General features: G+C 42.8%; 1 protein-coding gene across 26 annotated transcripts in view; it reads left to right on the top strand.

Annotated features, from left to right (window-relative positions):
• RORA (RAR related orphan receptor A) overlaps positions 1-22,976 on the top strand; it is a 672,136-nt gene that overhangs the window by 254,014 nt on the left and 395,146 nt on the right. For 16 of the 26 annotated variants that reach the window (XM_054687750.1, XM_054687753.1, XM_054687761.1 and 13 more), the window contains one exon: positions 18,751-18,785. The exons of the other annotated variants lie outside the window; for them this stretch is intronic. In XM_054687750.1, coding sequence (XP_054543725.1) covers positions 18,751-18,785 — 35 coding nt within the window. The remainder of the gene's footprint in view (positions 1-18,750; positions 18,786-22,976) is intronic. 26 annotated transcript variants of the gene reach the window in all.

The following is a 22,976-nucleotide window of genomic DNA, read 5'->3' as shown; positions in this document are numbered from 1 at the left end:
TCTACCAGTTTGAGTCCGTGTTTTATTTATGTGTACTGTTAGCTTTCTGTATGGTGTGTTTTCTCTGTTTGGGCCTCAAGGCTGGTTAAGCAAAAGGCGGGAAACATAAATAAGTAATAGAGAGGGCTGTCCATTTACAGACTTTCAGAGATGACCTGGTTTTCCGTTCCAGGATAAGCATGCGTGTTACATTAGCATAATACGCATCCATAGATGTTTGTGCCCATGCATTTGGTGGTGATAATTAGGAAAGAGGTATTCATGTTCTATTTTTGTAATATGAATTAAGATGCCTCAGACCACACCAAGGGCCCTTTTTGCTGGTGTCAACGGCATGAGCTTGAGCAGTTCATTTTGCTCAGGTTGTGTGGGGTCATTGTGTTCCTTTCTTCTCGTCTCCAGTTTCTGGTTATTATTAAACAACCCTTTGTGAAGGATTAACTCTAGCTTTCCTCCCTGCGAGGAGCTGTCTACACAAAAGCCAGAATATCTAGCCAAACGCAGGCAAACGGGTTATTTGGTGTAGTACAGGAACAAATAACTGGTTGGCGAGCCAGTTCTTCATTTTTTGGTGGTTTCTCTTGGCATGGAAACAGCCTTCTGTAGTACATGGAGCAAATGCTTGTAAGTGTCCCTTTATCCATTCATTCAGAAAATATTTCCCGAGGGCTCACTGTGGGATTCATTATTTCTAAAATGGAGATGATAATAATAGTACCTACTGCATAGAATTACATGGATTCAGTGAGTGAATATGTGTGAAGGGTTTAGAACAGTGCCTGGCACATGATTAGGGCTTAGTCAAGATGAGCTTAGCAATGGAGTTCAAACTTCATAGGCAAAGAAGAGACCATGGAGCCAATGACGTAGGGAAACATGTGCTCCCAAAAGGTGGTTTCTGTGGCAGAGTAGGAGACAGATTGTAATGGGACAGAACCTGAAGGTGGAGACCGTCTTATAGCTCTTGTCAAATCTCTGACAGTTTTTCGTTCACCTTTCTTCCAGTAGCCGAGAGCAGTGGTTATCAAAGTATGGTCCCCTTGTCCTCAGCATCAGCATTAACTGGGAACATGGTAGAAATGCAGATTCTTGGTGTCCAACTTATTGAATCAGAGACTTGAGTTTTGACTGTGTTTGACCAGTCCCTCCTGATCCTTGCTAAAGTTTGAGGATATAGGTCTAGTCTCCAGGAAGAGTGGGAAGGAGAGCTTTAGAAACTCAGCTTCCTTCCTCCCTTCTCACCCCACTACACACACACACATTCAGCCACCACTGGGCCAGCATGGAGCAGGCACACAAGCTTTGGGGAAGGTCTCCACACATATAACAGAGCAGGCAGCAGTCTCCTTGTTAGCTGGTCATGCAGAAGTAGGAGTCTTGTTAATTGTAGATCAAGGCTCCCTGTTGAGCACAGCAACCCCAAACCTCAAATCTCCACCTGGCTCACTGCCAAGTGGGCACTGTGACCCACCCCTGTTGATGCATATGGTGTGGAGTTGGAGCTGGTGCTGTGCTAAATAGGTGTTTTTTTTTTCACCAGAAAGACTGTCAGCTGTAAGACTTCAGTGTGCCTCTCATCACATTGAGAAATGAGGGAGCCCGGCCGCTCTGGGCCCTTTCAAAGCAGATGCTACATCTGGTCTGTGGGAGTCTGTGTGCATACACCCAAAGACATTTGATGGCCAAAGCATGGAAAGCACTGATGTTTCTGCCCTTTCCCATATGAAAAACTTGTAGCTGGGCTGGTTTTTATTACAGATGTGCAGCCACCCCTGGGATGAAATTCCACAGCTGGAGATGATTTTAGAACATCCATCTAGATTTTCTGAATCCATTCATTTGTTCATTAATGCACATTTTGGTATACACTAGGATGAGGGGAAATGAAACAGGATTAAGACATCTTCTCCCCCCTTTCTTAAGGAATAATGCCATGTAGGAGGAGAGCAAAGTCACACAAATGCTGGTGTTCAGAACAGTGTGCTCTGTGTCACTAGAAAAGGTGCCACCAATAGTGTGCCACAGAAAAGATCAAAGGGGCCTCACCAGAGAATCTAGGAAAGCTGCATGGGGGAAAGGGTAACATTTGATCTGTCCTTCAAGTGTGGGCAGAATTTCAAGAGGCAGAAACAACATTGCAAGTAAACAGACCTGCAAGAACATGGGGGATGGAAAGCTAAATGTATCAAGGGATGGGTGCAGTCCAGTTTACTCAGAACATCACTCACATGCTAGGAGAGAGGCAGCTTTAGGGTCCTAAGCAAACTATGAAGTCAAAGGTAGAACTAGCTAGGCTGTGTCCACAAGTTTGTGACTATCGCAGACAACCTGGAAGTTTCTAGGTGAGAAGCAGGAGTGAGACTTTCAGTTAAAGGTCACCTGATATAGAAACCATCAAAATGCTGCAGGGATTGGGAGACAAGAGAGAAGGGACACTGAATGACATCAGCTGCTTTTCTGGTCCGTCCTCCTTGGTCACTTGTCACAAAGAACATTCATTCTTTTATAAATGAACACCAGAGGTCCTCAGTATCCCATGCCAGTCAAGCCCAGAGCATCTCAACAATGCCACGGAGCCTTGGCATGGGGCTGGGCTATGGGCTTGGTTCTGACTCAGGAGTCAGAACCACCTACTATGAGTCATTTGCAGGAGCGGTGGTTTCCTGGGAGGCTTCCCAACCAGTTACCCACCCCGCCAAATGACTGGTAGCATGTGAGATCTAAAGGGAGCCGCGCATTCACTGTGCCATGACTTCAGGCAAATGCCAGTTGCACATCTTGAGCTGTTGCATGGAAATTGTTTCCTTACTCTGCATAGAGAAACTTGGCACTTGGCGCTAACAGATAAATGGATGAAACTGTTTTTTACTTACCTATTAGTTACTTGGTCTTAAGCTTCAGTTTCCCTAACTCTGAATGAACAAATATTAACAAAGAGCTTTGACTTCTGATGGAACTGACAGTTCCTAATGGTCTCTCTTTAAGAAGATCTGGAATGTCCCAGAATTTATAAGAATCTGCCTTCCCTTGCAACCACTTGCTGGAGGGTCCTGGTGGGAATGGAATTTGATCCAAGTCTGCTCATGATACTTGCATTTCTTATATCTTTGCCTACTGCCTTTCAAGCAACTTTGCCTCTTTAACTCCCCAGATTTCCCTGTAATTAGTAATCTTGGAAATTTCTAATACCATGAAATTTTTCTACACAGAAGCAGGTATCACAGTTTGTTTTCCAGCATGAATTAAAAGATACTGATACTGTTGCATTATTCCAAATAGCAATTGTCCTTCTGTCCATACTGTTGGATCTTTGTTTTGGGGGAGGAAAAAACTCTTCATTCAATATTGCTTTTTAGAATTCAGGATTATACAGGGTCCATTGGTAAATCGCAGACCCTAATTTCTGGTATTTAGTTTGTTTTAAAGTGAAGTATCCAGCCAATACAATGGCTTCACTTGCTTCCCTAATAATGAGGTAATGTTGGCCAAATATATATGTAGCTAGAGAATTCAGCCAACTGTTTGGGGTCTAAGCTATTTATCTGAGAATGCAGAAGAGCTTTGTGAGAGGGCTTTCTTGTCAGACTGTTTCCCTTCTTTTCCTGCTTGCCCTTTGGTTATGAGGAACTTGCAGTGGCCGGAGACCTGTAAGGAGTTCTCCTGCTGAACTCACTCCCTCTCTGTGAGGGAGAGGCAGTTCTGGCCTAGTGCAGTAAGTTTTGGCATCAGGCACACAACTTTTGATACCAGTGCCTGTTTTCTGGAGGCAAAATAAAGCCATTTGATGAAAAAAAAAAAAAAAAGGAGAATTAATGTCGGAAACTTGAAAGACTCTGGGAATCTGGGAGATTGGCAGAGCTAGAACTTTGGAAGCTGGAGCCAGGCATTTCCTCTCTTCAGCTGTTCCCCCTGCAGCTATCTGCTGGGGTTCTCCTTCTCCAGGAAGCCAGAGGAGTGAGTGAGGACACAGGCTTATGTGGGGAGGGTGTCTAAGGGTGACCAGGGTCCAGCGAAGATCTGTGGCCGCCTCTGCCCTCTGGAACAGGGGCCGTGTGCCTCTGGTCAGGGGCAGCCCACCTCCCAGGCCTGCTTGGCCCCATATGTAGGCCCGGAGCCTTTCTGCCGCCATAGTCAGGCACACCCTTCACTTTCCCAGGCAGATTTTTCTCATAGGTAGGGAGTTCTTCCTCAGGCATTAGCCAATCTCCCTTCATATGTCCTTTTCCCCCTTACCTTTTAAAATACATGTGTGGGGTGAGTCCCTCTCATAGCACCATGGAGAGAGGACACCCATGTCCTTTGACCACTTTTGGCCTTTCTTAGGCAATTTGCTCATATGACTCTCAGTCTTAAGCAAGAAACTGGGGGCCTCACCTAGGCAGATGTGAGGCCATTTATTTTAGTACCTACAGGTCTGTGTCCACCATGGGTGGGGTCCTGAGATCTGAGATGAATGAGTCTGGATCTCAGCCTCTGCAGGCTAGCAGGGATGTAAGCAATGGTAGTCACACGTGCTAAGTATGACCATACAGGTGGGGCCTATATCAACTTGGCAGAGACACTGGAAAATCCACCTTGGATACTCCAAGGGAAGAATTTAGAAGCCTATGTTATGTCAGTGAGTTGGGTACAATGAACTAGCAGCCTGTCTCATTAATTCCAGAGTAGCCAAGGAATGTCTCATGTTCGGAAGTATTCACAAGATTAGCTAGAGGAGGCGAGACTCCTGACTCCTTACTTCTTTAGCTGTTTTCCATTAAAATCCTAGTGTTTTCTTAGTGTACTTATCACACTATGAACAGCTGATATTGGCTCGTTGGTATATTTATCTTGCTTCCCTCTGTAGTAGAAGGGACCTAGGCCCAAGGGACCAGGCCTCTATCTCATTCTGAAAGACAAGCCACACATAGAAGGTGCTTAAAGAACTGGATCTCTCTCTTTCCACTTGAATAGATCTTGGGAGGGAGGTGGGTGGCTGTGCTCCTCCCTCTTCCTCTGCCTAAGTGACTAAATAAAGCACACCCCAGGGGCTTTCAGTATTTATTAGCTGGCAAAATAAGGGGGAGTGGAAGGAGACTGGTCAATCAGGTCTTGTGTGTATATTGAATTCAGATTGTACATGCTCTCAGAATTCACGTGTGCAGAGTGATGGCTCAGGGTTGTATTGTGGTAGCCCCTGGCCACAAGTGATGACTTAAATTTCGATTGATTAAAATTAACAAATACATTTACTTTCTCACACTAGCTAACACTTCAAGTGCTCAATATCCACAAGTGACTGTTGGCTACAGAATTGGGCAACACAGGTATAAGGCATTTCCAGCACTACGGAAAGTTCAAATGGATGGCATTGCAGACTCCCAGGGTACTTCTTTTCCAAAGTGTGCTCCAGAAGTCAAGTACATCTGAACTACTGGAAGGGAAGAGATGAGCTTGTCAAAATACAAATTTCTGGGTTCCTTCCTAGATCTCTGAATCAGAATTGAGAGAATGTAGGGGAAGCTGGAAATCTGTGTTTCAACAAGCACCCCCAAATGACTGTCACACAAACTCACATTTTAGGATTAGCACTGCAGAGGAAGCCAGAAGTTGAACAGCAAAACCAGACAATCTCTGGGTACAGCAATTCTGATCATCTGAGATGTCTTATAACACTTTTCACTCCAGTGTAAGATTTCCCGACCCAACATTCCCAGAAATATGTGACTGGAGCTTCCAGCCCGAAGCCAAGGGCACCGTCTCAGTAAAGTCCTAGCTATTCTTTCACCTAGTAGTAAATAATGAAGAAAGAGGCTGTCCTAGCATTATCTCCCTCTCTCCTTTTGCAGAACCAGGAGGGTGGAAATAACCTCCTTGTTCCCCTTGAGCATGTTTGAATCACAAGTACCTCCCCTCTAAAATAAATTTATTTCCTGCTGCCTTCATCCCAACAAAGACCAGCCAGTGATGAATACCAGACTTCATAGCTTATTTGTCAAAGCAGCACACCTGTGAGGATTCCTGTGGAAGATAAATTTTGGTTTGGGGGAGGGGGGAGCCTGGAGGAGGAGGGACCTGGCCAGGAATAAATCTTAACATGTTGCACCAGACGGTGAATGAGCGTTTGCCTCACAAGGCTCGCCCTCCTGACAAGGTATGATAAATTACCCTTTTTGTTGACACCTCATTGGGTTATTTATGGCTCATTAATTGAACCGAAAAGGGGCCTTGTAGACCCAGCAGGGGCACCTCACAATGCTCCTCCAGTGGACTCAGCTGAAAGAGAAGAACAAAGGAGGAAAGAGGGGGAGGGGCACACTAATGTGTCTGCTCCTTGGCTTGAGACACTTCACCAAAAGAATTCAACATTTGTTTCAGAAAAAAACCAAATCTCTCAAAGCTCAGGTGAAGCTCTCTGGGAAGGATTAGCTGTGCCCCTCATGCCCAGCAGCCTGTGCGGCTGTCTGGCCCCTTCCAGAGAAAACCTACGCCAAGAGCCCTGTGCATGATTGCCATTGTTGCTTTAGGCTTGCTGAGACCATCACGGTGCAGTTGAGACCACCAGAGGACCCAGACACAGACCCTGGTTCTCAAACTTGCTGTAGGACTTGGGGAAGGTCTCTCAAACTCTCTGAGCTTAAGATTCCCCACCCTAGTGGAGGTGTCACATTGGGTGTTCTCAGAGACCTTTTTAGTTCTAAAGGGTCTAAGAAGACAAAGAAACAGTGTGTCCTTCACTGCCTGTGGCATTGGTTTAACACCTCAATTTCTAGTTAATTTGTTTATTCAGTTGGGCAAATAGTCTTTACTGAAGACCTGCCATGTATTAAGGTTTCAAGGGGGGCATAGGCTTACTGGGTAATGTATAGTTTTGATGCCAGCTTCTATAAGCTTTCAGTCTAGAATTTTGTTTGTGTTTTCAGGAGGTAGTTAATGAGTAGCTACCTTTTCCCTATACCTATAAGATAGTGCCTTTGTGATAAATTCTTCTTTATTTTACAATAAGAAAACACACAGTATTTCCAGCTATTGTATGTTAAAGGCTGTTTCTCCAAGGTGCCACTCACCGGAAGCCATGAGTATGTTGTGAAAGTCTCTCTTTTAAAGTGCCAGGTGTTTTCCATGTTGCTATCACTTTCCAGAAGTTTCCATCCTGTAGGTTTCATCTTTTATTTTACAAAATCTTAGACTGTATTTACTCTCATTTTTGTGTCAAAATCTATGTTTACAAGATGAATGAGACCAAAACTCAAGAACTCAAAGAAATTACACTCTGGTGGGTAGGTAAATGCACTTCACAACTATCAGGTGCTATTGTAGTAGCATTCCCAGGAATCTATGGACATATATGGAAGGGAGCATACTCTTCCTGGGAACTTAGGGAAGACTTCCAGGATACTTAGGTTTGGATTTGAAGGGAGGGTAGGAGTTTTCCAAGCGAACAAGTTATAGAAGATTATTCCAGGTAAAGCAGAGTATGTGCAAAAGCACAAATGTTCGCATGTACCATCTGAGAAATTACAAATAGTTCAGTCTGGTTGGAGCATAGTGTAAATTTATGGTAGTAGTCTAAGTGTGGAAGATGAGCTGTATCAGAGCCAGATGCTAAAGAGACTGTTGTGAAAGCGAAGGAGCCTGTACTTTGTCCTGGAGGACATGAGGAACATTTGAAGGGATTTATTCAAAGGAAAGATATGATCAGATTAGTGTTTTAGGGAGATCCTCTGATGCCAGGGTGGAGCATACTTTAGCATGGAGGAGAGTGGAGGAAGAAAAACCTGCTAGATGAGTATTGCAAAGTCCACGGAAGAGAAACTATGGACCCAAAACAAGGGCATGGCTCTGAGGAAGGTGGAGAGCCCATAGGACTATAAGAAGACCTTGGCTCTAATTCAGTTTCTGTCAACATCCTCCTCAAAGTATTTGTTTTCCAGAATGTTTATCATGCTCTGTAAAATGAGGACATTGGACTGGATGGTGTTCTGACATTCTGTAAGGATTGGGTCTTTTTTATGTTCTCCTGGAGTTAGAAGTAAGAAGTAGTAAGAAGCAGTTCTGTACAGCAGGTCCTTGAAATACCTTCATTTCATTATAACATTAGTGAGAGAAAATAAATCTGGGCCCACATCAAGGAAACAACATTTGAGGACCTGCTTTCATTGTAGGTCATTTCACTTAAATTTCACCATCTGATGATGTTAAATGAAGACTTAACAATATTTAAAGTGGGGAGAAGTGTTATTTAATAATAATGGTTGGGATATTCATCAGCTGAGTTCTATGAAGGATATAGATGGGCAATGGTAAATGAACTTCCCAGTTGATAGTAGGGCAAGTTCTTTACCTTCATTCCATGACCCACACCAAAATGGGCATTTGTAGAACCCGTAATCTCTTCATGGACCATTTAGAAAGGAAAGCACTCAGGAGAACTAGTCCACTCACACTGAAAACTTTCTATTTAGTCTGTTTGGTGAGAAGATTGAGCAGACCTAGCACATACACTCTTAGAAATTTCTGTCAACTATTTGAAAAGATCTCTATACTTTCTTTTTCCCTTCAAAGATTGCCAGTGCATTTTTTATTTATTTAAAAAGGAAAGAGAGTTCTGATATTAAAAAAGAACATGCTCATTGGAAAGAGTTCAAACCATAAGGAGAAGTAGAAGTACAGAGTGAAATTTACCCCCAAACCTCATCATCCAGGGAATAGGTTAACATTTCTGTGAGGATCCTTCCAGTCACCTCGTTAGGTGTAGTGATCTGGATATATTCTCATGTCTGGGATACATCATACAAACATTCCTTTTTGGTCAATAATACCTTGTGGATCTATTTTATGCATCTTGTTCATGCACAATTATGTCACAAAGTACCTTGTAATGCATTTGTGCTTCATCATTATTTTGATGTATAGAATTTCCTTCATGGGTCAATCATATTAGTAGTGATGGACATTTAGATTGTGTCCATTTTTCTTTTGTAAGGAAGCCTCAGAAACATCATTGTATGTATGCATTTTTGCTTCTGTCAAACCATCTACAAATGAAACTGTAGGGGGACAGTGTATGCAGTTTGTATGCAAACTTTTGATACAAATTGCCAAATGTACTGTCTGGAAAGATTTACTAATGTGCTTAAAATTTTCACTATGAAAATCAGTTTCCAAGATGAAGATTAGGGAAGCCTTTGGTCTGCCCAGTGACTCTGAGCACTGATGAGTCCCAGACCATAGGCCTGATGGAGGTATGGGACTTTGGGACTCATCGAAAGTTATAGAGAGTTGGGTGCCAGCTGATGTGAGGTCAGATCAGGTGCCTTCCAGGTACTTCTCCAAGATGGTAAACTCTGGGTCTCAATATATTTGACTTTTGATAGTAAGCTGTAAGAAATGTAAATGCAGAGAGATCTACAAAATCATAGATGAGTACCTGTCTGAAATATTAGCTTCTCAGGGGCCCTGTGTATTCTGGTCCTTGATTTGGCAGCCTTCTGTCCTAGGTATTCAGAAGCAATTCCATCGCTGTATTTTCTCCTGTTGCTTTTAGGAGGACCTCCATACATGTCAGACCAGGCAGGCCAGGTATAGGTTTGGCATTTTCAGTCATTACTTGACACCATGTGATGAGTTAGAGTAGAACTAACCAACTAACCAATCCACTTTATCTCTTTTTATGGCAGAGTTTCCATCTATCTATTCATTGCCAGTTGACTGAACAAATACTACTAAGAATTAATATTTTTGCAGTAACTGTGCTGGGCATTGACTAGAATACAAAAATAAATAAGAATTTACAGGTCTATGGTAAGCAAGAGGGAATCCCAATACTTGTCAGACCCCTTCATGTTCCTGTAGGAAACTGAGGCTCTGAGAAGTGAAATGTCCTGCCTCTGTTAATAGTCTGTTGATAAGAGCTCCAGTCAATGGGAAAATTGTTTTTCCTGAGTTGTGGAGCTGCTGGTCCAAAGCCTCACATGGTCCTCTCGGAGATGGCTCTGACCCTACTTTGAGGACAGCCAGTCATTTAGGGCAAGGTCCTTAGAACTGAGCCTTACATCTGTGTTGTTGGTGAGGGATCCGGGAGGTGCAGCGGAAACAGCGGTGCTTTGCAGCCCCTATTAATGTGTCACTCGACATCTATCAGCTCTGCATCTCCTTTAGGTTTTGAATCTGGGAGCATTTCAGATGTTCCTTTGGAAGTCGATCCTGTTTAGAGAGAATAGATGGTCTGAGAGTGACAAACCCCGAGCTGGGAGATGTTCCAAGATTGAGAAACTGCAACTTAAAAAAACATGCTCTTGTGAGAGCCTCCCACAATTGTGACTGCAGCTGGGACCCACCTGCAGAGCTGTGGTCTGGAGTGGCTTTCTCAGTTTTTAGGTGACCTTTGGAACCTTGAAAATGGTAACATGTCTTATCAATAATCATTCCTCATATCTCCCTGATCATTAGAGGTTGCAAAATATTTTCACTACATTAGTTGGTCTCTACCTTTTGCCACCCTGTGTATGAGGGCTTCACTAATTAATTTTACTGTGTATTCGTGCTTTACTAATTAACAAGGAATATGAGCATGGTTGAGTGATTTGTCCAGGAACTGACAAGAGATAGAGATGGGGTTTGAAATCACAATTTTCTGATGTTCAGTTCTGTTTTTCCCCAGACCAGCCTTTAATGGTCCCTGTGTTTGTGCAGTGACCAGTCCCCAGAATTGCCAGCTGAGAGGGTCAGCAGGGAAAGAGACTACTCAGCCTGGAGGCTGGAATATGGGCTAATAAGAAAGACCCTTTACCTTAACAGTTTGTTCTTGTCAGTAAGCATTCATTCCTTTGTGTCTTAGAAGCTTTCTCTTACTATGAATTCCCTATCAAAAATGCAGCTCCCCACCTTAGCAAATTAAAATTACAGCCATATAATAGAACTATGTGTATTCTGTATTGTTAGAATTAAAATAGAGTGCAATAGAGTTTATATTCCATGAGAAGTAGAATAGAATTCCATAAAACATAATGGGTAGAAGTATGATTATGGACAAGCGTGAAATATGTTTGTGAACATATGAAAAAACCTAGAATTTCTGTAAAAGGCCTACAATGTGCGCTAACTTTAGTTTTTTTCTTTAATCAGTATTTTTAAATTTATATACTGTAAGCATATAACAGTGGCAGTGATGCAAAAAATTAAGAGACTACTCCTCCCAGTTGTATACTTGACTTTCAATGAGTAAAGAAGTATGGAGATGACTTGTCAACAATCTAGGAGCCAGAGATTTTTTTGAAATAGGACATTTCAAAGGGGGACAGTGGGATGATGGCAAAAAGAGTAGAGCAAGTACCAAGGTGTGTTTCGCCTTGGAAAGTCTTCAATGGGCAAACCCAACCTGCTTCAGTCCTGAAACACAGTGCCCTGTCTGTGCCCACAGGTAATACTGGTCAGGCATCACAGTTCTGATGACAGCAGTAAGACACAGACTAAGAGGTAAGGAGAAACTGAGGTCTGCTCACTCCAGCTTCCAGGGCCAATTAATTGAACCATGACAAGCACACGGCATGCCTTTGGGTGAAATAGATGGGAGGGTTCCTTCTGGACATGCCAGATGGGGATGTTGCCACTAGAAACACAATAGGTACACAATCGGGCAACTGGCAAAATATATTTGTGTTGCTGTAGCATGTTCTGAAAGTCATCAGTACTTTGATTAGTTGTCAGTCTTTAGATATAAATGAATTAATAGATTCATAGTCAAGTAAGAAGTAAGTACGTTCTAGAGTTGAGGACATTTTTTAAGAGTTGGAAGAGACATTAGAAATTACTAGATGCCCATGGAAGTAAGCAGTTTGCCTCAGGTCACTCCAAAAAGTCAGAGGTAGAGATAAGACGAGACCACAGGCCTCTAACTCCAAGTCCTGTGATTTTCCCGTGAACTCTGTTCACAGGCCTACTAGCCAGGCACTGTGCTGGAATGGGGGATATACAGATGAGTAAAACTAGGGCTCTTCCTTCAAGACACTGATGAGCTAGTTGGAGGGGACAAGAACATTAGCCAGTTATTTAATGAAAGACTGTGAGATGTTTGCTTCTAAGGAAGAACTTTCAGATGCCTGCAAATCACCACCAAATAAAAGTGGTGGGACTTATGATCTGCTTCTGCTCAGATCTCAGAGTTAGCATCCAGAGTTCATATAATGCAATGAGGATGAAAAAAGGAAGAACAGGGAAAAATGACAAAGTGCAGTTTTCACCTTAATGTGGGTGGTATGTCCATTTGAGGAGCTTGAAACACTCTTTCAAGAGTGAAGTCCAATGTGGGTACTGGTAAGGTGGTGACCTTCAGCTTGGGAGAAATCTACAATGGATGGCCTGCTAATGAAGTTCCAGGTCACAGTGATTGTCTGAGGATGAGGGTGATATTATAGGAAAAATGTGGGCTTTACATAAAAATTCAAATGGGTTGAAATCCTACACTTACTATTTTTCCCTAAAATCTTTTTGATTGATGTGTTGTTGTTTGTTTTTGTTTTTTAATTGAAGTACCATGGGTTTACAACCTTGTTTAGTATACTTCTGAAAATATAGGATCTTCCCCCTCCGGTATAGTGACCTTGAAAATTTGAATTCTGACCCTCCGCTTCCTTATGTGTGAGTGAGGATGATGCAATCAATTTTAGAGGGAAATTAGATAAAGATTAACTGGAAAGATGATAGAGTAGATCATAAAAAGATGGCTAGATAACAAGCACACCGTAGTTGTCCAGGAAATGGCAGTGACTTTTCTGTGCTATCAAGTGTGTTCCAAGTTACTATAGTTTGCTCCCAAATTGCACAATTCCAACATCCCCCAAAGCTCTAGAGGTTTTGGCTAGTGGGGTGAAATGGTGCTGCTGAGGCTGGACTTGGTCTCTTCTATCTAATCTTCCTTTTCACTGAAAACCTCACTCTCCTTGAACTTTGAATGTGGATAATGCAGGAGCTTATGTGACCCTCTCCCAACTAGTCCATAACTCTTTTTATTTCATGCATGATTGAACTTCAAGGTCTCTAGTTATTATTAGTTAATCTTCATTTATTAATTGGTCCGTAGCCCTTTACCATCCACAAATTTTATTAATGAAAACACAACTATAAAAGAATCACCATGATTTACATAAAGCACAAGCAGGTATCAAGCAAAAGAGGGGCAAAGAAGACTATTATGAAGATTCCTGCCTGAGGAAATTTGACCAAATGAACATAATAGTAGCTCAGAGCCTCCTAGAAGCTGGAGAGAAAAAGAAAGCCAATGTGGACTGCGACAATCTCATCTCATAGTAGTAGGTATTTCAGGTCAAGAGGAACAGATACTGGTCTCCCTACTCTTGACCACTGAAAGGAATCTGATACAGAAGTTTTCATATAAGGGTATTTAAAATAGTAATGAAAAAATTTCCCAGAGTAGCTTTTATGTTGAGTGCAGAGGCACTCCCTATGTAACTATTATTTATATTAACCTAGTCTTAATTTGAGAGCATCAACAACTCCTCCCTCTTGATGGAATTGCGTTATGGAAAATCACTTGACCACTGTGGGTTCCAGGCCTGGCCTTGCTATTTATTTACTATTTGACATTGGACCATTCCTTCATGCCTTCTGGGTTCTCTATTCTTCCCTTGCTAAATGAGGGCCCCCTTGCAGTTCAGCAGGCCTACAGCAGTCTTTTTCTATACAGACCTGTCGTGATAGCATTCCTGAAGGGGAGAACCCCTCCCTCTGTGTGTGTTCCTCCTCTTCATGCCAGGTAATATCCAGTAAAAATAAGCAGCAGGAACAACCTTTTGAGAACAATAGGTTCAAGGGGTTGTGGAGAAAGGGGCAAGAAGACACTGTTGCCAAGAAAACCAGCTTTGAGACTACTTTAGTTTGGGCGGCAGAAGTAGTGGTCATGCTCAGAATTTGTTATATGTGAGCTGTGTAATCATAGCACCCCTACAGCATGGAATCACCTCTCCAGGCCTCCTTTCTTCATACTGTTTATTCTCTAGGTACCCCATGAAGCAGGTGACCAGGCAGTCATTCCGCCTTTTGAGTCTTATACCCTTTAGCCAAGATTAGGTTCTCTGAGCTTCCTCACTGCTGTTCCACAGGTTGGTAATTCCCACCTGTACCTGGCTCAACAAATGGGGAGGCCAGCCTGGTACAGCTCCACGCTTTCGTCTTTTGTTAAAACACATATATCTCCTCCCTGTCACCAGGGCACCACTAGCAGGCTCAGAAACAGGACAGACCTGAACAACTGCATCCTCTTCTGCCAGAAAAGTGAAAAAAAATTATCCTATCCCTGGTATCGCCAAGATTCCTGTTTTGTTTTTTTTTTTCTGTCTGTTGAGAATGAAAAGATGAAACACCTTATACAACAACTTTTTTTTTTATAAGGCAACAACTAATCATGTCATTAATGGGTAATTCCAAGGAAGCCAGTTATTGGTAAATATGCACCTCCAAAGTGCCTAGTTTCTATATGGCAATCCCAATCATAATTACCATAAAATTATATAACTGCAAATTATCCTGCCATGTGAGTGGTATAAATAAGTATGCATCTGCTCTGTGGTAATGAATTTGAATGACATGACTGGTTAATTAGTAGCCATTGGAAATTCACCAATGGCCTACCAAACCAATAACTCTCCCCTAAAAAGGGAAGAAGGTGATAGGAATTTGTCCACTATGGTTTAATCAAGTCCTTAGTGATTGCGTTCATGTTCCCTGTTCTCCTGGCCCCTGCTGTTTGAATCTAGAAAGCGAGCTTCTGTTGAGTTGATTTAGAGGACTCTCTAGAATGAGAGCAGAACTTGGAGTCCAAAGATGAGTCCCACCTTAGCCATTGGGGAACTGGGTGACTTTAGGACAGTGCTTAATCCTCTGAGCCTCCATTTCCTCCTCTGTAAAATGAGAGTGATGGCAATGCACACCTTCTGGGATGGTCCTAGGGATTAGGTAAGGTCACCACATGAAAGGTGTGGACACCCTCAGCCTCTCCAGTGTTAATGATTGTGATTGGCCAAGGATGAGAACTTAGTGATTGCATTAAGCCAACTTCACAGGCTGTACAACTTCTGTGCTTTGAGGGCTGGTCTGATTCAGTTGGGTGTGAAATGCTGTCAAAACAGAGACACCGTCACACTTTGTCACTTGAGGATGGAGGATTGAACCCAGATATAAACTTTTGCCCATTTCTAAAGGGAGATTATAATTCCATTTCCATCAGGAAGTAAGGGGTGATGTTTCAGATGCATGAGAGGAAGGGATTACACCCAAAGAATCAACTCCTGAGAGAATGTTCTCAGTCCTTGCCTTTAGCTGGGAAATAAATCAGACAAGTGTAAATATGCTAGAACAACCCAGTTGTGCTGACTTCAGACTGGCAACCGAATCTGCCCCACAGCCAGCTTTTCTGACATTCTTTCGGATAGCTCTTCTTATGGATGCTTCACTTGGGAAAATCCCAGGCGGGGAGAAAGTGGAATAGCACTCAGCCCTTCCAAGAAGTGTCTACACTAGGCTCAGGGGATTTTCAAATACAATTAGACCCAGAAAGGTCATTTTCTTTATGACAGAAAACTAATGCCAGTACTCAGCTTGCTTTTTGAGGTGTGTAAGAGCTGCACCTTGACAAATAGAAAGCTACTTTTGTGGATAATAGATTTATATTCCAAAGTACTGCTAAACTTGTAACCATAGTAACAAACAAAGCTATTATATACAATGGCTTCACCAATTGAAAGCAATAATTATATTAACCAGATGGGAGGAAAAAAAGAGAAGGAAGTCTGATCAACGTGGAAGGCACCAGTAAATTGGATTGAAAATGCATGGCATTTTCCTAAATCACATTGCTTTGGGGGAGGGGGCAGGAGCCCAAGGCGTAGCAGCCGTGAAGTTGGGACCAGCTCCCACCAGGTGGCAGTATACAGAAGTTGTTGAAGCATCTCTTCTGTTGGTTTTTTGGGCTCCGGAAGCAGGCTTGATACTTCTTCAGGCTTGATTATAAAGCACCACCCCCTCCCATCAATTCACTGGGGAATTTCCCTGTCAACACTAACAATGTGGAAATGGCCCAAATTAGACTTTATTAAAGAGGATGTTGGTTGAGAAATATTCTAGTCTCAATAAACAATGTGTGCTAAACGAAACACCAGCCTGATCTGATTAGGCCTGGAGTGTGTGATATAGATCAGGCCTCCCTGTGCAGTTAACTCCTGAGTTTCTACCCAATCGCTCCCTCTAAAAACTTGATTCTCAAATCTCGTGGCACATTGGAACCATCTGGGTGGCTTCATAAAGAACTAATGCCTCGGTCCTGCACTCACCTTTTCTAATTTCATTGTAGATGGAGTGTCCTGGGCACAGGGAATTTTAAAAATCCCCCCCCATCATTATGTTTGTGGGGTTAAATGGGCAGGCAGCTATGTGTTCAGATGGAAGTGATATGAATTATTTAGAAATGGCATCTTTGGGGGCAAATGCAATTGGGGCTGACTTTTTCATCATCTGCTCTCGTTCTTAATCTACTAAGTAGACCTCTGTTCAATTATTCTTAGAAAAAGACCAACTAAATAGTATAGAAACTTTATCCTCATGTTTCTGTCTGTTCTTAGATTTGTCTTAGAATGTCAAGGGCCCTTCCCTGTTTCTCCTGAACTATAAATCTCTGTGATGGTGCCTCCTGCAGAATCCTTGCCAGTCAGATCTGTTCCTTTACAAGGCCGGAAGATTACACAACACAGACACATCCAAAGGAATCTGAATATCTAGCTAGATCTTAGGTAATTTGACCCAATCAGTCAAACACACAGGGACAGCCCTGGGAAAAATGTAAAGTGGGCAAAACCTTCTTTCCTTCCATCAGTCCTCCCCTCCCGGTCCAGTGCCCCACCCAGAACTTTCAACCTTCCACCTTAATTAGAAAAAGATACCGCCCCACTGCTTTCTGTAGGGAGCCCTCATCCTGTGATAGACAATACACCTGGAGCTTGATCTCATTCCAATTTCACAGAAAATGTATGTGAAAGCAAATTGTCCCCATTTTATAGAAGAAACTAAGTCTTGAAGAGATTAATACCTAGACGTGGCTGCTTAGGTAGGTAGTACATGGCAGAAAGGGATTTGATTCCATGTGAGCTGGAACTTTTTTAAAAATTGTTGTTGAAGTAACATTGGTGTATAATATTCTTTGGGTTTCAGGTTAGCAGTATGATATTTCAACACCTGTGTATAATACATTCTGATCAGCACCAAAAATCTAGTTTCCATCCACCACCAAATCTGGCCCCTATGTTCCTCTGGATTGTGGTTTGTGTGACTGAGGATTCTCCAAGTGGTGGGGTGATGCTCTTACACCCTTCACACTAATCCAACCTACCATTCAGCATTCACACTGCTACACTGAGTTGCAAGGGTCTGTAAGGTGGTAAGGGACCTCTCTGTGCTGGAGCCTGTGCTCTACCAGAGACATCAGTGCGCCTGACCCCTGCTGCAGGCCAGCACATTGTAGGTATTTGTGTCCCCCTCAGGTGGTAACTTGGGCTAGACACAGACCACTTATTGGTTAAAAATAAAGGTCTCATGCTTATGATCTAGAATGCAGCTCAGGAAACTTGCATTTGGTACCTCTTCAGCTCCCACACAGGAGAGCAAGCTACAGAGATATGACCTATCTTTGCTGCCCTGTGAGACTGAAATCCAGAGGAACATAAGGGCAATAATATATAATGGACTTCTGTGAGCTTCATCTTTCAAGTAATAAAGGCCCAGGTTCAAGTTATGGCATGGCCAATTTCTAACTGGACAACCTTGGGCATGCTATATTGGCTCTCTGATCCTCCCTTCACCCAGGAAATGGATAATCACTTTAGGATGTATGAAATTTTGAGCCTTCATTAACCCTATTTTCTAAATGATGGGATTCTCAGACCTTGGTTGAATAATAGATCTGACTATAAGTGTTTGTAAGAAGGAATAGTCCTTATTCTCAAAGCATGGCAGTGGAGTTATAAATGTATCCTCTAGCTGGGAGTCTGCATTCTCCCAAATTTCACAAAGCCTATAGTCCCTTCCCTTGCATTCTAACAATGTGGTTTATACTTGGTACTTCTTGAGTCCTAAGTAATTTCTTAATTCAGTTAATTATCAGAAATCGTTCCCTGGCCATGCCAACTCTGGAAAATTCTCACAGCTGCCTGCAGAAGGAAATATGTGCTCTACCTGTGTGCCCCTCTTTGTTTTCATGGTCCCTTCCTAGTCCACTGAGTATAGGTCATCTAGTGAGTGTCCTTTATGTGTCAGAGCTGGTATCTGACACCAGGGTTCCAAAGATGAGTGAGACATTGTCTCCTTCCCACAAGACTTGGGATAGGATAGAGACACATGAAATAGAAACTCCTGATCCTGCAGCCTAAGTCACTCAGGCGGGAGTGACATGGGAAGAAGGAATGGTGGATCGTTTGGGTATAGAGAACTAGGAAATGGAAGATAGATGAGGAAGAAAGGAGTCTTCAACGGAAGGGCAACATGTGGTAAAGTCAGGCATATCTTCTTCAGACCCCCTTTTCGGGTTCCAACAACATAACTCTTGCTTTGATTCTACAGTCAATCCTTAGTGTTTCAGCATGTTCGATACTCAACAAAGTATTTGCTCATGCCCATTCTTTACATGTGTATTGCTAGCAAATGCCAGCCAAGCTTTGCCTTTGTTTTTGCATTGCCTTAAAATAGGACCACTTTTCTGTTTTCCAGTGGACTCGCAGTGAAACAGAAAGACCTGGAATGAGGTAAGTCATTTGGTGCCGGGAGATAAAGTGCAGCGTAGCCTGTCACATGTTGGTCGAGGTGAAGTTGTGCTAATGGTCTCTAAGAACTGCAAAAACAATAAGGGGACCTGGCAACCAGGATGGAACACCAGGTTGTTGGCCAATTTCCTTCAGGTTTTCCGAGGAGAGGTGGGTGTAGGAGGCTCGGGTGGAGGGGCTGATCGCACACTTGTTCTCCTGGTTTTGGAAACTGGAGGTGTGACTGGGAGCGTGCTCTGTAACTTTCCAAGTAGTGGGTGTGGAGGTTGGGGAAGTAGACCTTCCTGTCAACAACAGGGCCCCTCCTTGAGTCTGGGCATAGAGGTGCTGGGCTCCAAGCTCACCCCCAAATCCCAGCAACTACTCACTGAGAAACACGGAAAAGTGGTAGATCTTCCAAAGCAGTTGCCCTATCCCAGCATTAGAGTGGGACCTAGCTAGGCAGGTGTTGGTAAAAGTAAATCCTAGAAGGTGCTTGATAGGCAAGCTGTAGTACCCTTTCCAAGTATTATTTCTTCATATCGAATTTTCTTCTAAAATGGGATTGTGGGGATGGTTATAGTATATGAATTTACTAAAACTCTTTAAATTGTTTACTTAGAATGTGTGGATTTTATGGTATGTAAGTGATTGCTCAGTAAAAGGATTAAAAAAAAATTTTAACCATATCTGTTAACAGATCCTTAAACCATTTCTCCAGAGCCTAGAATGTTTACCAGCTATTGTCTTATGCAAAATAGTCAGTGCACTGTATTCAAGCTCCTTGTGTACTACTTCTGCCCCTTTCCTGTCTCTGTGACCCTCCCCACAGTCAGTGACCTGATTCCTTCCTCTTTTCTCTCAGCCCGTCTTGCCCACCCCCCCCCATTTGCTTAGTATTTTACTTATTCATCAGTGAATGAGTTCATTGTTCTCAATTGATTCTTTAATATATTTGCACTTTAAACCTGCCTCACACTGCAGAATAATTATTTTTAAAACCCCATGCAAGAGATTGAAAACCTAAAGGGAAGGGATAGAAAAGAATTGTAAAAGAGGTGCTTGCCCTTGAGATAGGAAGGCAGCCATCTATTTTGTCTACAAATGAAATCAAATCACCATATATGAGGAAAGATTGGGCTGGTCCAGTGTTCTTGGATCTGGCCATGTAAATGGCCTTGAGAGCAGAGAGCATGCTGCAAGACTAGTCCAGCCATTTCCCCCATCCACCAGTGAATCACACAAGCCCCGCTTTTGTCGTAGAGGAGCTTGCTATAGTCATAAAGACAGCCAGAGACCTATAAAGGTGGTTTATGTCTGAGGAAAGGCACATGGACTCCTAAATATTGATATGACTGACAGGGTGGGGATGAACTTAATTAGTTGTTATGGTGTCACACTTCTTAACATTTAAAGCATTTGGTGTTTACCAAAATAGAAGCAGTGTGCTTCTATGAAGAGATAATTGATTGTAGAACTAGCTGATCTAGGTTTTTCCCTTCTCTGTTACTTTCTGGCTCAGTGTACTCAGTTAAATCACTCCTCTAGGCCTCAGTCCTTTATCTCTAAAATGGGACTATTACTCCCAACTCCCCAACTACACAGGGTTGTTTTGAGGTAGGTGATATTCACCCATGGACAGATATTGTGGGAGAGTAATTGAGATTCAGTACAGTACAGTAGTCTGCAAAAGTAGTATTATTTACACAATCCCTCAAATAATTTCAGAAAATGGTAATACAGACAGTTACACAATCTTTCAAATAAATTCCAGAAAATGGTAATGCAGATTGTTATTACCTAGATACTTGATGACAAAAAGGACACCAGTAGCTAAATAACTCGCCTGCCCAGAATTAATATTCACATCTCCTGATAACAAGGGGTTTCTGGAAGCCAACATTTTTAAGATTCAGGGTTAGTTTTCACTGTGGTTCAGGGAATCTAGACAGGGATGTCAACATTGACATTTCAGAACCCTTCCAATTAGTCTCAAGAGTTCAAATATCTCTCTGTTCAATACAACCCAGAGTGTAATCGTTTGTTGGTAATAACCTAGCCCTTGTTTAGCTTCATAGATCTAACTCTGAACCTGGACATCCCATGGACAAAAACACCACTTGCTTTTTATTGGCATGTTGAGTGGAATGGCTCCACACAGCTAGGAAACAATTTTATTTTTCCCCTTTGCAACTCAATTATAAGGCTGAAGGGCAAGTATAGATTTTTCCACAGGAAGCAAAGGGCTTTCAGGCTTACTTTATTGGTAGATTTCTTCACCACCTCCATGATAAAGGGTTAGCAGCTTTTAAGAGGAAGAAATGTCCGGACTGGAACAAAGACGGAAAAAATGATAATACATTGCAGATCACCTTGTAAAAAAGGAGGAGGGTTTTGAATCTTGACCCTTCACTCAGTCCCACCTGGAGGCCACTGTCTTTCCAGAGGCTCCCTGAATCAGACAAAAAGCAACCACATGGCCCCTCTGGGGTGGGGGAAGAAATCTGAGTTTGGAGCAGGAAGCCCTCACTGTGGCTGTCCCCAGCTTGGACATATACTGATTGGGGGTCCTGTTCAAAATGCCAGCCTCTGTAACTCACTTTCTTCATCTGTGAATTAAGGCAAGTAGACTGGCCACTTTATAAGTGCCTCTTTTGTAAATACTATGTTGACTCTATTTTCTGCAGCTTTTCCTTAGAGTACATCTTTCTCCATTTATTTATGCATAGAAGGATTAAATATTTCAGTAAAGGCTAATTTTGAGAAGCGGAATAGCAGTAATAAACTTGAGCCCTTGGTTTCCTACAGTCTGTGACTTTTGCTACTAATCCACCTAGATACTGAGGGGCCAGTCCCCAAACATCAACACCTGGACCTTGGGGCTTGGTGAGATATTCTTTCAGTTCTTCTTTTAAAAGACAAGAAATTCCCTGATTCCTCAGAACAGCTCAGCTGGGAGTTGGAGGTTAAGTCTGTCAGACATGTCCAGCATGGCATCTGGAATAGCAACCCAAGTTGGCAGAATATGAGACCTAGTGTCTTTGCAGTTTCGATATTTGTCATCGTTTCTCTAGTCCAGTAGAGCTGCCGATGGCTCTGTGGCTTCTTAGGATGCATACCAACCTGCTCTAAGATCAGCAGTGTGAACAGACCTGTCCCTGAGGTAATAGGGGCAGGGAGGGCCATCCACTGAGGGCGAAGCAGACTGGGTGTTTTGTCTACAGTAACCTTAGAACTGTCTGTAAAAAATAAAGGAAAATAATTTCCTTCTTCAGTACACCACGAAGCAAGCAAGCAGGGTGTAATGGCCCCCATGCTGTGGCATCTGGCATAATATTCAGTTGGCAGAACCATGCTCTCCTGTATGGGTAATAAGCTCAATATTCAGCCGGCATTATTGGGGCAGTGGTGAGGGGAGCGCCTGGACGGATCCAAATGGGAGGGAGACCGCTATAGAAATGAATATTGAATCCAAAGTATTATTGTTGGAATCTCTGGAGAAAATGGCTCCTGAACATACAGAATTTTCAATACAGTTTAAAAAAAGGATGACTCTTCTAGTTTTTCCATTTATTGTAGCTTCCCAAAGCTTATTTTTAGTAGCGCTAATAGTGCCGCCTACCCCTGTACTCATTTTCTACAGATTTTAAAATTTGGTATTATCCTGTCTCTCCAGAGGTGCCTTCTATTTCTAAAACATTAGTACCATGGAGGGGGTAGGGGAAAATAGGGCATTTCTGAGAGAAAGGAGCCTTGGATATTTGCATTCGTTTTGATTAGTATTTTCGCTTCTCTCAGTTCTTTCTGAATCAAGGGAAAACATATTTAAATGAAAATAAATTGATTCCAAAGACCTCTGGCCACCAAAGGTGCCCTCCAACCCCAACACATGCACCACCAGGCTGGCACGAAGGTGCATGTCCCCCTGGATCTGGGCTGATAGTGGCCCTGACTCAGGGGCCTCACCTGGATGGATCAGCTATAAACTCAACTGTGAAAGGCACCCCTGTGCCCAGGGCGAGCTGTGGTCAGAAAGTAATCAACACATGCCCCACACATATGTGAGCTGTGTGTTTCTGGATGGGGGTGGGAGTTCTGAGGGTCAGGCAGATGCCATGCACCGACTCAGAGGCCAGAGACAGGAGTCTCTGAGGAAGGAATCAAGAAACTGCTGTCACAGAAGGACCCTCTTGT

Source organism: Talpa occidentalis, unplaced genomic scaffold (genome assembly GCF_014898055.3).
Source record: "Talpa occidentalis isolate TD23 unplaced genomic scaffold, MPIMG_talOcc4v2.1 talOcc4.11, whole genome shotgun sequence".
In the NCBI taxonomy this organism is placed as follows: domain Eukaryota; kingdom Metazoa; phylum Chordata; class Mammalia; order Eulipotyphla; family Talpidae; genus Talpa; species Talpa occidentalis.
This window is presented reverse-complemented; position numbering and strand designations above follow the sequence as displayed.